This window comes from Leptonychotes weddellii, chromosome 9 (assembly GCF_054177405.1).
Source record: "Leptonychotes weddellii isolate Sample4059 chromosome 9, ASM5417740v2, whole genome shotgun sequence".
Lineage (NCBI taxonomy): Eukaryota > Metazoa > Chordata > Mammalia > Carnivora > Phocidae > Leptonychotes > Leptonychotes weddellii.
This window is the reverse complement of record NC_138377.1, coordinates 68777192-68790294: the sequence shown is the minus strand read 5'-3', so window position 1 is coordinate 68790294 and position 13103 is coordinate 68777192. Positions and strand designations below refer to the sequence as shown.

Here is a 13103-nt window from a genome sequence, read left to right as displayed (position 1 = left end):
CTGACTTATATCGGGAAAGAAGAGAGTGAAAATGCAGCTTATGGATGGTTAGGCCCATGTGACTCCAAGATCCAGAAGAATCCCCCTTCTACCTCCTGCTTCCCCTTTCCCCTTGCTCCTTGCTTTGTCCTCCTTTTCAAAATCTCATTAAATGGTTCATCACCTATCATGTCAGAAGGCAGTCACCGCCAGAATCGGCCAAGAGCAGAATCCATTTGGAGTTGAACTACCCTCCCCCAGAGTTAATCTCCTGGGTGGTTGCATGTGGAACAGGGGGAAGCATGTGGCCGAGATTAGGCAAGCATTGGTATTGAATTCTGAGCACCAGGATGTGTGCCCCGCCGCCCCGCATCCCTCACAGTCACGTCACTTTCTTCTTTTAATGAAAACTAAAACCCAGCTCCAGCCAGAGGGCAGTGGGAGTGAACAAATGTGCAGGGGAAAGAAAAGAGAAATGTTTCAGAAGGCTGGCTCCCCCACCCCTGGTCTGGTCTAGAAAGAGCCTCTCCCTCCTTCCTAGCCCGAGGAATGCAGTAGAGGCCACAGAGGAGATGGGGAGGGCTCATGGGGAGGAATTAAGTGTGGCTCAAGTCTGTTTCTGACTTCTCTGTAAATACTGCGACACCTCCAATGGAGGAACAGCTGAGATAAGTGACTGCTAATCCCCCAGTGCCAGGAGGAGGCTGGCCACTCCCTTCCAGATCCCAGCAGATGGTGGACGAAACAAGCTTCCCTCGAGGCAAGGGCAGCGGGAACTGTCCCACCTTCTGTTCCTTCAGCTTGCCCTGCACGTCTCCCTCATGCCCTGTCCCTGCCCAGAAGGGCCTCAAGGGCCCTTGAGAGCCCTGGGGACATACCCCTGCTTTGCCATCCCGCTGGGACACTCAAGGTCAGCCAAGCTGGCCCCCAGCCAGGGCTGGCAGCTTGGGCAGCATTCAGCAGAGCTCCGTGGGCAGGGGCAGAAACAGCCAGGCAGAGCTGCCAAGTTTCTTCCTCCGTGAATCACCTGGAGAAGAGGGGTGGTGACTTACTTAAAATGCAGATTCAATCTTCCAAGGTGGAATCCGGGAAGTTGAATTTCTATTAGGCGGCCCAGGTCAATTGGCTGAGAGTGGTTCTAGCATATTCCACTCTGAGAAGCTGCAGTCGGAGGAGACGGGAAAGCATTTCGGGTGGTGGTCAGAGCAGGGCGCAATCAGGGGCCTGAGTTTGAATCCTCACTCTTCCCTTTGCTCAGCTCTGTGACCTCTAGCAAAAGAGGCCCCATTGGTTCCCTGCCTCAGAGGATACAGACCAGTCTTTCTCAAACTGCAGGATGCAGCCTCTCCTGGCTTTTGAAGTCACTTTCATCAAAATTTGCATCAAAAATGCAAGTGGGAGATTGGTTGCACACCAGTGTGAATGTAGTTAAGACTGCTGAACTGCACAATTCTAAATGGTGAAGAGGGTAAATTTTAAGTTCTTTAAATTTTAAAAAAGGAATATCTAGACTGCACCACAGAGGATAAGTCATTTTTACATACTTAAGTAAACGTGACAGAAGCCAATCTTAATTTTTAAATTAAATGGATCCCTCAAAGACTGTATCAAATGAAAATAGTCATTGACTGTTACTTTCCCATTGACTTGTATTTTAAAATATATAAAATAGGGTTCGGAGTTTTAAAAGGTGGAAATTGAGCAGTATCACAATGAACAGATATTGAACTCTCATATAGCTTTAAGGGAAAAAAGTGTTCTTTCTTACCATAAATATAATGCATATGAAAATATGTTTTTAGGTGGGAAAGAAATGAAACTGTTCTAAAAATATTTTAAGGGGTTGGATCGTCTTCTGAAACTGGTCTCTGTGCTCCTACCTACCCATCTCCACCAGGGCAGACTGATCCCAAGGTGGGCAGGCTGGAATTGGCCTCCTGAGCCCTGGAAGTATCTGCAGAGGATTCAGGTCAATAGCCTCTGTGCTCAGTGATCCACTGGACTTTCCAGGAGCTCCCTTTGCGTGAATGGCCGTGAACGTGGCAATCTGCCATCTGCCATTCCCAGGTTGAAACTTTCTTCCACACAAATGTTCATGAACTTCAGTCCTACTCTACTTTAAAGACAATAAAATGATATTCTTCAAGAAGGCTTTCTCTGAGCCCTCTTTTGGATCCCTCTTTTCATAACTATCCCCACGATTCCCTTCTTTTTCATCCCAGCATGCACCATAAGTGGCCCTGACTTTTCTGTAATTGTCCAGCTCTGCTCTCCTTATCACTATATTCCTGTGACTAGCCCAGTTCTTGTCCCATAAATATTTGCTGAATCAATAAATGAATGAAATTGACCCAGTTCTTCCAAAGAGAAAGCTACTGCTGCCCCCAAGAGTATCTGAGTTGCTGAATTGTAATAGTGACAATTTGCTTTATATCTTCTATGTGGATGCTATCACTTGCCCCTAATTATTTTGATAATTAATGACCCTTGCCAGAAAAGAGTTACATTATTGTGTCCTTTTTTGGAGGCGAAAATTGAGGCTCAGGGAAGTGAAGTGACTTGCCTGAGACCAAATGCACCATAAGTGATCGAAGCAGGATTTGAACTCAGGGCTGTCTGGCTGTACCCCAGTCCCATCTCTCCTTTTTCTTGGCTCTTCTGCATCTGCGTGAGCTGAGGCAGCTCTTCTCTTTGCATCCTGTCAACGGGCATTTTCTTTGTAAAAGGCCTACTGTGTGGCAGGGCATGACCCCCGCCAGACCCCCCCACCTGGCTCCATCACCCAGTTGCCCCCACAGTTTCTTCTCCAGACCAACCCAAACATGGTTGGGGCGTTCAGCAGGGAGGGCCCAACATTCCCCAGTCCGGACAAATATCTAATCAGTAGACCTCCTCAGCATACCAATCCAAGACCACTCTAGAGATGAATGCCTGTGCCCAGTTTTCTATTTTTAACTGGTGTGAGCGGGAGGGAAAACACAAGCATTAAAAATCAAAGTGCCAGTCAAGAACGGAGAATACGGGACACCCCAGAGCAGCAAATCAGTGATCTGTGTCCTTACGTCTCCCTGTTCCTTTCCCCTCTCCCAAGTTCATGGCATCTTTCCATCCTCTTTTCCAAAATCCCAAGATCCTTCTAGATCTGTTTCCACGAAGAAGCTGATACCATTTTTACCACTGCTTCTCCTACTCTAATGTGTGTGTGTGTGTGTGTGTGTGTATATATATGAATCAACTGGGCATCTTGCCAATTCCGATTCAGTAGTTCAGAGGGGGGGGGTGGGTTGGAGGCCCGGACTCTGCTTTTCTAACTCTGCTGTCCTGTGATGTGTTCATTTGGTTGAAGCTGCTGTTATCTTCTTGACAAGAATACTGCTCTTTCAGTCTTGTCTCCACTTGGAATAAAGGTCTTTGCACCCCAGTTTACAGAGGTTCATCTATTCACGAGCAAGTGCATAGGCAGCTTTTGGCATTGGGTCCTTCATTCACTTTGGCAGCAGGGGATCCTTTTCTGGCCTGAAGACAGGAGTCTGAGTTTGAGCAAAACCTTGGCAGCAGGAGGAGAGCTACCTGATATCCATGCTGGGGTAAACCTGGCCCCCTTCTCCAGCAAGACTTGGCCAGGCTCTCACTCCAGTTCTTGTTAGCTTCTTCCCTAGCCAGACCCTAAGCCATGCATGAGCTGTGGATCAAGGTGGCCTTGGTTAATCTCTGCTTTCTGACCTAGAGGAGCACGGCCCCCAGTCATCCAAGCTGGTGGGGACTAGACCAGAAGGGTGACCTGTCCCAGGTGCCCCCTTTTCTGGCCACCCCAAATGTGCTGCTGTGGTACTCTTGGGGTCCACGAGGACTGCCAGGGCTCTAGTCCTCCAGCTCCCAGTCCTGGAAGATGAGAAGCTGCTGTCGCTCCCCTGCCGCCCTGGTCCAGCTGTCAGGACCCCTCAGCAGAGGGCAGAGGGCCAAGCCTTCTGGCTTGTCTGTGGCTTATTGTCTTAGGCTGGCGGGGCTGCGAGGAACAAACCCACAGCGCACCCAGGGTGCACCTCCATCCAAGAAGGGGGAGGAGGTGAGCTGGCGTCACTTAGTCTTCCCCTGCCCCCTACCCTTCACCGCCTACCCTTCCCTAGCTCCCTATTTGGCCATCCCCCTGGTTGCCCCCTCCCCTTCCTTACATGGTCTGGGAGCCCCCTGGCTGATCCTCTCCCCTGCCCTTGGCTCCATGAATGGCCTCGGCGCTCCTCAGTGGTGCGAAGGCGACCAAATAAGGCAAGGTGGCCGACCAGGCCCCCCACCCCTGCCCCCGGCCGCTGCAACTGACCCCGTCCATCAGCACACTATAAAGCGGCGCGCCCCGCGCCCAGCAGCCAGCGCCTGCCGCCCGAGCCGAGCCGAGCCCGACCCGCGGACGGTGAGTCAGCGCCCTCCCGCCCGCCCCGCCCCGCCCGGCGCCGCACCCGACCGCAGCCCGCCCCGAGCCCGTGGCCCCCGAGCCGGCCCCGAAGCCACTTTAAAAGAAAAAAAACAAAAACAAAAAACCCACACTTTTCGATGCGGTTCTAACTTGTTTGGTCCTGGGTCGTCACAGGAGAGAGGCGCGCAGATCGCGAGCCCTGCGCCTCCCCCCCCGCGCCCCGGGCATTTGGGGTCCCTACTCTCGTGCGCGTTTCCCTCCCGCTGGGGCTTAGGCATGGGGTGTGGTTGGGGTCCAAGTGGGCTCTCAGGTTGTGGAAAGGCAAAGCTGTGAAGGGCTGGGGAGGCCTTGCTAGGGGGTGACCGCACCTCCTTGCACCCGGGGCAAAGGGTGCCTCCTGGCCAGGGCGCCTGGGTGGGTCCCTCTCCCCTTCTCCACGCACGTCCGTCTCGGTCTCCGCAGCCTCTTCCCGCCTTGCCTCCTCTGCCCCGAGGGGAAGGGAGCTGACAGGCTTCCCTCCTCCGGCCGCGAACCTTCCCCGGCTCCGTCCCCTCCTCGGGGCGCGAGAAGGCCAGCGCCAGCGCGGGCGCTGAGCGCCGGCCGCCCTGCTCTCCACCTGCAGACCCTGCCGACGCTGCGCCAGGATGTGCGACGACGAGGAGACCACTGCTCTGGTGTGCGACAATGGCTCGGGGCTAGTGAAGGCCGGCTTCGCGGGGGATGACGCGCCCCGCGCCGTCTTCCCCTCCATCGTGGGCCGCCCACGCCACCAGGTAAACTTCCCGCTCCGCCTGGCCTGCTCTGGCCCCTGCCAGTCCCCGGCCTGCCACCTCCTCAGTCCAGCCATCTAGGAAATGTGTCACCTGCCCTTCCTGTTGCATGCACTGCTCAGGTCAAATAAGGAAAGGATGCATTTAGCCTGAAATCCAAGCCCGGACAAGCAGTGCTCACACCACGAGCAACATACCACCAACCACCGCCGCTCGTCCCCCTTCCACTTTGCAGGGACACAGCCCTCCAGGGGTCCCACGCCCTGTGTGAAAAACCAGGAGCTTCTCTCCTCCACCCCTGCCCTACGTTTTTAGTACTCAGTGTCTTCCCTGCCCCTTCAGTTTCTAACTTGGCCTCCCTTGTCAGTCCTGCTCCAGACTCGTAACACTGTAACTTCTCCCAACCTACCAGGACCCAACCCACATTCCTCCCTCGTGTTCACAGCCAGCTCACTGGGCTCCCAAAGGATGTAAATCTCTCTGCTTCCTGGCTGTTGCATTTTTAGAAGCCGGGCGTGACAGAGGCAGCAAGTGCCATGGTGATAGTGACATACCACCTTGTTTATTAAAAGAGATGCCAGGCTCCCCGGCTCCGCCGGCTGCCCGGCCAGACGAGCCGCCGAGTAGGAGAGCTGTGTTGTCGGGGCTGGTGGCTGATGGGTTCCACAGGACAGCGCTGGGCCCGCTGGATTGCAGGGGCAGAGTGATAATGGCATAGCAGCCCATCTTTTTATGTTCAATTGATGAATGTCAAAATCTTTTCTTAGGAGAAACACAGTGTGTCATTAATTCAGTCATTCCACAGGGTAGTCATTTATATTCCGGTCGACATGGGTGATGAACTTAATAATTTAATGAAGGCATCATGGTATTTTTAAAATGAGGTGAGGCTATACTTCTTTGGTGAAATAGCTTTATTCCCCTCTCCCCAGTTTTATCCTAAAGGACAGAATTGTACCTGGGGAGAGTGTGTGTGGGGGTGGGGGGAAGGTACTAGATTGATTTTAAGTGATATTTCTAAACTGGGGTAAAATTCTATTTTGTATTGTTTCTGGTATTTAAAAGGTGTGCCTTGACTTGGGCAGTTAGATGTAAATTTATAAGGCATCAGTTACATTCCTAAAATAGCGGAAGCTTGATTTCCCCATCTTTTTCTTCGTATAGGGAGTCATGGTGGGTATGGGTCAGAAAGACTCCTACGTAGGTGATGAGGCCCAGAGCAAGCGAGGTATCCTGACTCTCAAGTACCCTATTGAGCATGGCATCATTACCAACTGGGATGACATGGAGAAGATCTGGCACCATACCTTCTACAACGAGCTCCGTGTGGCCCCTGAGGAGCACCCCACTCTGCTCACGGAGGCCCCACTGAACCCTAAGGCCAACCGTGAGAAGATGACCCAGATCATGTTTGAGACCTTCAATGTCCCTGCCATGTATGTGGCCATCCAGGCGGTGCTGTCCCTCTATGCTTCTGGCCGTACCACAGGTAAGTTTGGGCTGTGGAGACACTCACTGATTCACCACGTCCCAAAGTCACTGACCTTGCTATGAATCAGCTTCCCTCACACTCCCTGGGAAGGTGTCCTTGAGAAGAGAAGGAGGTAACAATAGTTTCAGATCCCATGCATTTCTACGAGTTGAAAGCACATGGAGTTAGATCTGGACCTTTCCTAAAGTATGTGACGCCACACACTTGAGGCTCCACACGATGTATAAACCTGGAACGTAGCCATCGCTGTTATGTGTTCCATACCAACACAGCCCCTGGGCACACGGCCCCAAGGAGAACCGACAGTCCCTACAGGGTCTGAGTCAAAAGAGAGAGAACGTGTGCAAATCAGATGGGAGGAAAGAAAAACACGCCTGGATGCTCCCATAACGTGCTAATGGCTGGTAAAAAGGATGGTCATTTGAAAGTGTCCTGGGGAAATTTTTCTACTACAATATTTAAAAGGGTGAGCTGTTGCTGGCTTCAGATTTAGCCCTCGTTATGCCCATTTTTATTCTGTGTGTGTAAGGAATCTAATTTGATCTGGATCCATGCCCAGCGCGAGCATCTTTTAGCCGAGATTGGAAGTGGGCTTTGACACAACTAAAGCAGTGGTGTCCTCAGGGATTTACTTTGTTCCCGTCTGTTTCTTCCGACAGGCATTGTTCTGGATTCTGGGGATGGTGTAACTCACAACGTTCCCATCTACGAGGGCTACGCTTTGCCCCATGCCATCATGCGTCTGGATCTAGCTGGTCGGGATCTCACTGACTACCTCATGAAGATCCTCACTGAGCGTGGCTACTCCTTTGTCACCACCGGTGTGTGTGTGTGTGTGTGTGTGTATGTGTCTCATCTGCCACAGCATTGTGTCTGCTTTTTTCCTCCGCCAGAGAATCTACCTACCCCCTTTCAGTTGACTTCATTCTCCAGAGCTTGACTCTGCTACCCTTTATCTCTGCAGCTGAACGTGAAATCGTCCGCGACATTAAAGAGAAGCTGTGCTATGTTGCCCTGGATTTCGAGAATGAAATGGCCACGGCTGCCTCTTCCTCATCCCTGGAAAAGAGCTACGAGCTGCCCGATGGCCAAGTCATCACCATTGGCAACGAGCGCTTTCGCTGCCCTGAGACACTATTCCAGCCCTCATTCATCGGTGAGTGGTAGGGTCTGGCGCAGGGGCCTGGCTCTTCCCTAAGACATCTAGGGGTCCCCCAGAGTAAAACTGATTCTCATCAAGAAGGATTAAGGGGCCCTTGAGGTAAAAGAAGTCACAGCTCAGAGTCCCACACAGCTCAGCCTCAGATCCTGAGGGCTCATTAAAGGGATGGCCATCCTGTTCTGTTGCAGTGATATGATAAAGGATGACACGCTGACTTCATGTCAAAATAAAGAATGAGACAGAGTAGTGATTGAAGAATCTGTATCTGCAGGAAAGGAATGGTTATTCAGAAGTGCTGACTTATTCCAGTAAGTCCATTACCCAGTAGCTGGACTTCCTCTGAAGTTACTCATCATTAAATGCAACCATACACGAGTCATACTCGTGGTAATAACTGGACCCTGCTAGTTTACCAAACATCTTGCCCCAGGAATGATTTCTAAGAGGAAGCTTGTCAGGATCTGATTTTAGCCCATCAATAAAAATTGCATTAATCTAACTTTAATGCGTGTCTCACCCTTTCCAACATATCTCTATACATCTGATGCATGCGTTCGAGTGTTCACTCCAAACAGGTGCTAAACAAGGTGGTTTGTGTCTCGACAGTCTGTTGAGGATTAACTGTGAGAGACACCTGTTCCGCAAACGCCTTGCAGTATATCTTAAAGAAGAACACATGTTGCAGAGACAAATGGGCGACAGTTTATCAACACAAAGGAGTCCTGTTTTCTTCCCTCCACCCTGGGCCCCTGGCCCGAGTGCACTGTGATTTTTTTTTTTTTTAAACTTATTTCTAGGTATGGAATCTGCTGGCATCCATGAAACCACTTACAATAGCATCATGAAGTGTGACATTGATATCCGCAAGGACCTGTATGCCAACAATGTCCTATCGGGAGGTACCACCATGTACCCTGGTATTGCCGATCGCATGCAAAAGGAAATCACTGCTCTGGCCCCCAGCACCATGAAGATCAAGGTAAAGAACCCCTGTGGGTGGGAGAGGCAAGGTGGGTCTTAGGATTGCATGCAGAACTCACACTGTGCTTCCCGTCTCCTATACGCTTTACCTCTTAGCTTTTCTAGCACTTTTCCCAAGATAAGAGACTTTAAAAACATTTTCAAGCAGTGGATAATAATAGATGCTGGAAGAAAAAAAAATACCCTAAATCTTTGAACACATTTTAAAAGTCTCCAACTTTTGGGCTAGCCTCCATCACACATTTAGCTTGTTGCCGCATTATACTCTAGTTCAGAGAAGTGGGGCAATTCTATTTTGTAGAGTCTTTGATAATGGACAGAATGAGCCAGAGAAAATGCATAAAACTTGATTCCACCATATTAATTTTTGGTATGAAATATCTCATATTTCTGGGGTGCCTGGGTGGCTCAGTCATTGAGCGTCTGCCTTCGGCTCAGGTCATGGTCCCAGGGTCCTGGGATCGAGCCCCGCATCGGGCTCCCTGCTCCGCGGGAAGCCTGCTTCTCCCTCTCCCACTCCCCCTGCTTGTGTTCCTCTCTCGCTGTGTCTCTCTCTGTCAAATAAATGAATAAAATCTTTAAAAAAAAAAAAAAAAGAAATATCTCATATTTCTTTCTGTGAATCTCTCCAGCATGTTGCTTGATCTGTTGCCTGGAGTGTTAGAGTTCACCGGAAACATTTGTTTTCTTTCTGCAGATTATTGCTCCCCCCGAGCGTAAGTACTCTGTCTGGATTGGGGGCTCCATCCTGGCCTCCCTGTCCACCTTCCAGCAGATGTGGATCAGCAAGCAAGAGTATGATGAGGCAGGCCCATCCATCGTCCACCGCAAATGCTTCTAAGGAGCCTTCTCTCTTAGTCTACATTCAGGATGACAGTATTATGCTTCTTGGAGTCTTCTGAACCACCCTCCCTTATCTCTCATCAATCATTGTACAGTTTGTTTACACATGTGCAATTTATTTGTGCTTCTAATATTTATTGCTTTATAAATAAACCAGACCAGGACTTGCAACATACAAAAGACTCTCTCCTTTCTTTTCCTGGGAGGCATGGGGTGGGGCCAGTGTAGGCTTACTTCAGTCTGCGAATTCAAATGCTGGTGGCTTTGCCCCCAGGAGCACTGTAATATCACAGTACCACAAAGTGCGTCAGATGAACTGGTGTGACATTTAGCCGGGAGTTACACTACTAAATATCAGTTTTACACTTTGGAATAGAATCATGAATATATGTCGAATCTGAAAAGTAAATTAGCTTTAACTCTGCATCAGCGATGCACGAAACCGGATTTCACAATTCTTTGGGATTAGTTACTGTGAATGACAGTGAAAGTTGTTGTAGCATATGTTCCAGGTGTTTTTGTAACTTTGTAGAAGCTACATATATATTAGTAATGAGAAAGTCGAAGATTATTTTAAATAAGTTAGCTTAAATTCTCAATTCTAGACTCCTCAGTTGTCTTCCTGAGGGCTATGCGTGTCCATGGTGAAACACGGAGGCTGGCTGACCGTTAGGCCCAGCCATGTCCCATCCCGAATACTCCCGAAACAGATCAAGACCATTGTGCATGTTCGAAATAAATGTGAGGAAACAGGCACCAGATCCTTTTGCCTCATCAGTAACTAATTTGTGGGACAGAGGTCTTTGGGTTCTTCATATCTTTGAAATGTTGGGCCTTGGAGTTGAGTGCAGTGAAGGCTATGAAGTCTGCCGGGAGGTGAAGGGGAGTGAAGCCACAATATTCCCTTTATTCCATGCTGGACTCTTTGCAAAGTATGTTGTGGGGGCTTCTGGAGGCAGCAGCAAAGAATCAGTCGTGCTCTGTCCTTGAGGGGCTCACATACACTACACACAAACTCCCAATGTGTGCGGTCTGGGAAGCTTCAAGGAGATGGACATGGGTCTGGGTCTTGAAGAACGGTTAAGAATCACAGAGGTGAGAAGAGCGGCAGGAAGTATCAGCAGAAGTGGGGCAGAAGCCAGCTAACAAGGCACAGGGCAGGCTGGTGGGAGCTGATGACTTAGGAAATCAACTTGGGAAGGTAAATTTCCACCTGATTGCGGAAGCTCTGAAATTTTTCATTTTCAAGTTAATTGTTCATGAACTGCTGGAGCATTTGAATGGATGTAATTAAACTTTTATCTATTGATGAGGGAATCAAGACAGAAAGATGAAGTAAGGGGTGCAATGTTACACAGCTTGTGGAATACCCAAGATACGAAGCCAGATTTTCTGACATCTAATCTAATGGTGCTTCTCAAACCATCTTTAGTCATAAAACTTCAGTCTTAAACGATACTCATAAAGTTATAAACATAAACATATAGACATAAAGCTTTAGTCATGGTCTTAGTGCATTTTATCACATACGTTTTGGGAGTCTGCATTCAAAATTTTGAGTATTTGGGGCTCATCAGACATCTTTAGTTAAGTTGCCAATATCATTATTCAGAGTCATAATTTTGTCTTTATATTATTCATTCCAAAAGTATCTCTTGATCCGTGACTCTGGGCTAAGCACGGTAGTAGGTGCAGGGGACACAAAGATGGATCAAAGCACATTTTCTGTGCTTAAGAAGTTCAGAGTTTAAAGTCTGTGCTATTATGTTATAGTAGCCTGAGCAAACTAACATAAGATTTTCCCACATGTTGGGCATGATGGTCCAAGATTCATGGTCTAGCAACTTAGCAGCCTCTGGAGCAAAAGAGTGTCTTCCTATGTGATTCTTGACAAAAATTCCAGGGAAGTCTCAGTCTGGCCAGGCTTGAGGACTGAATCATTACCATCCTGACCACGGGAAGGTATGAAAGAGAACTAAACGGCATAAACACCATACCTAATGAGCCAGAGCAGGAGGGAAAATATGGTAGTTTATGGGCGAGGGCTCCAACTTCCAGTTTGAGAGTTTTATTTGATTTAACAGGCCAGGAGAAGAGCTTGAGAAGAGCAATGACTTCACTCACACAAAACTGGGGGGTAAGACTGAGAAGCTTTGGATGGTGGTATGTGTGACTGGCCAGATTTTTTCGAGACTCCACTGTGGAGACCCAGGAACGCAACGATCTCTCTATGACCGGATTAGCTGGGTGTTTAAGAAGAAATAAGTCAGATTCACTTTGTGATTAACATGATACAAATGCTATAAATATTTCCTAGTAACTGATAGCTACTGAAGAAATTTTGAGTCTTTTAGGCCAAAACCAGCAAAGATCGATACTCAATTTAAAGTTGTTAATTTTAAATAGAGAAAAGAGTAATTTTATTTCAGCAAAAAAGCCCTGAGTTTATTCAGAAATAACAGAGGAATTGCAATTTGGGACAAGCAAGCCATGGTGAACCACCAGCCAGTCCAAAGGGACAAAGGGAAGGTCAGCTTTTTTGGGTTTTAGGAGGAAATTGGGGAGGATTGCTTAGAACAAAAGTTTATTGGAGAAGAACAAGAGTTGGAGGTTGTGGTTTCTCACTGGCTGCATGTGGGGGTTAATGCGATGCTGCTGGGGCAGGGAGGGATCTTCCTTCCTTCTCTTAAAAGCAAGAGACAAAATTCCTATGTGAAAAATGTCCTCCCTTGCTGGAGTAATTCTTATCTTCCTTCTTCCCCTGGTTACACAGACTGCAGAGTGGTACATGCATGAGAGCTCCCCCTTCAGGGCTTTCCAGCTCCATTTTAAATGAGATTTCTTTATTTTCACAAGGTCTTGGGGGCTCATTATACAAGGAATTTCTCCTTCTGGCAGAGCTTGGCTGTTGTTATGGCAACCAAACTCCCATTAGGAAGCTACAGGATAAAAGCTCTTGGAGAGATTGCAAAAGTATACTTTTGGTCACTGGTGAGCCCAATGGTAGAAGCAGTTCAGTCATCAGCTGTGTGTGTAATGAATGGATACGAGCAAGACTGACCCGGCAGATAAAGAGCTTCAGTTCAAGAACAGCTCTCTCAGTCATCTGGGTTCTGGGCCCTGTCCCCTGCAAAGGAGAGCTGAGTCAGGTGAGAGCTAAGCAGGGCTGGTCTGCAGGACTCCCAGCAGTGTTGTTTGCCTATGGCTCAGCATTGTTTCACGGCAGCTTCCATGGGAATCAGGGTTGGGGAGGGGAGACAGAAAGAAAACAGACGGGAAGGTTGCAATAAAGCTGAATTACAATAGGGCATTAGTAGTAGATGAGAAATGGACTCTGCAGTGAAGTGTAAGCAAGGCCTTGGGTCAACATGTTCACTTGAAGAACTTTGGAAATACTACTGGATAATGACAGGGTAGGCATCATGTAGGGTAGGATTTGAGAGAGCAGGCATTATGTAGGAAGTT

At 48.7% G+C, this 13103-nt stretch overlaps 1 protein-coding gene across 1 annotated transcript; it reads left to right on the top strand.

Annotated features, from left to right (window-relative positions):
* Window positions 1-4262: 4262 nt before the first annotated feature.
* On the top strand, window positions 4263-9818 carry ACTC1 (actin alpha cardiac muscle 1). Its single transcript, XM_081830843.1, has 7 exons — window positions 4263-4387; window positions 5013-5163; window positions 6325-6649; window positions 7312-7473; window positions 7617-7808; window positions 8612-8793; window positions 9493-9818. The coding sequence occupies exons 2-7, from the start codon at window positions 5035-5037 to the stop codon at window positions 9634-9636; spliced, it is 1134 nt and encodes a 377-aa protein (XP_081686969.1). The 5' UTR covers window positions 4263-4387; window positions 5013-5034; the 3' UTR covers window positions 9637-9818.
* The last annotated feature ends 3285 nt before the right edge of the window (window positions 9819-13103 follow it).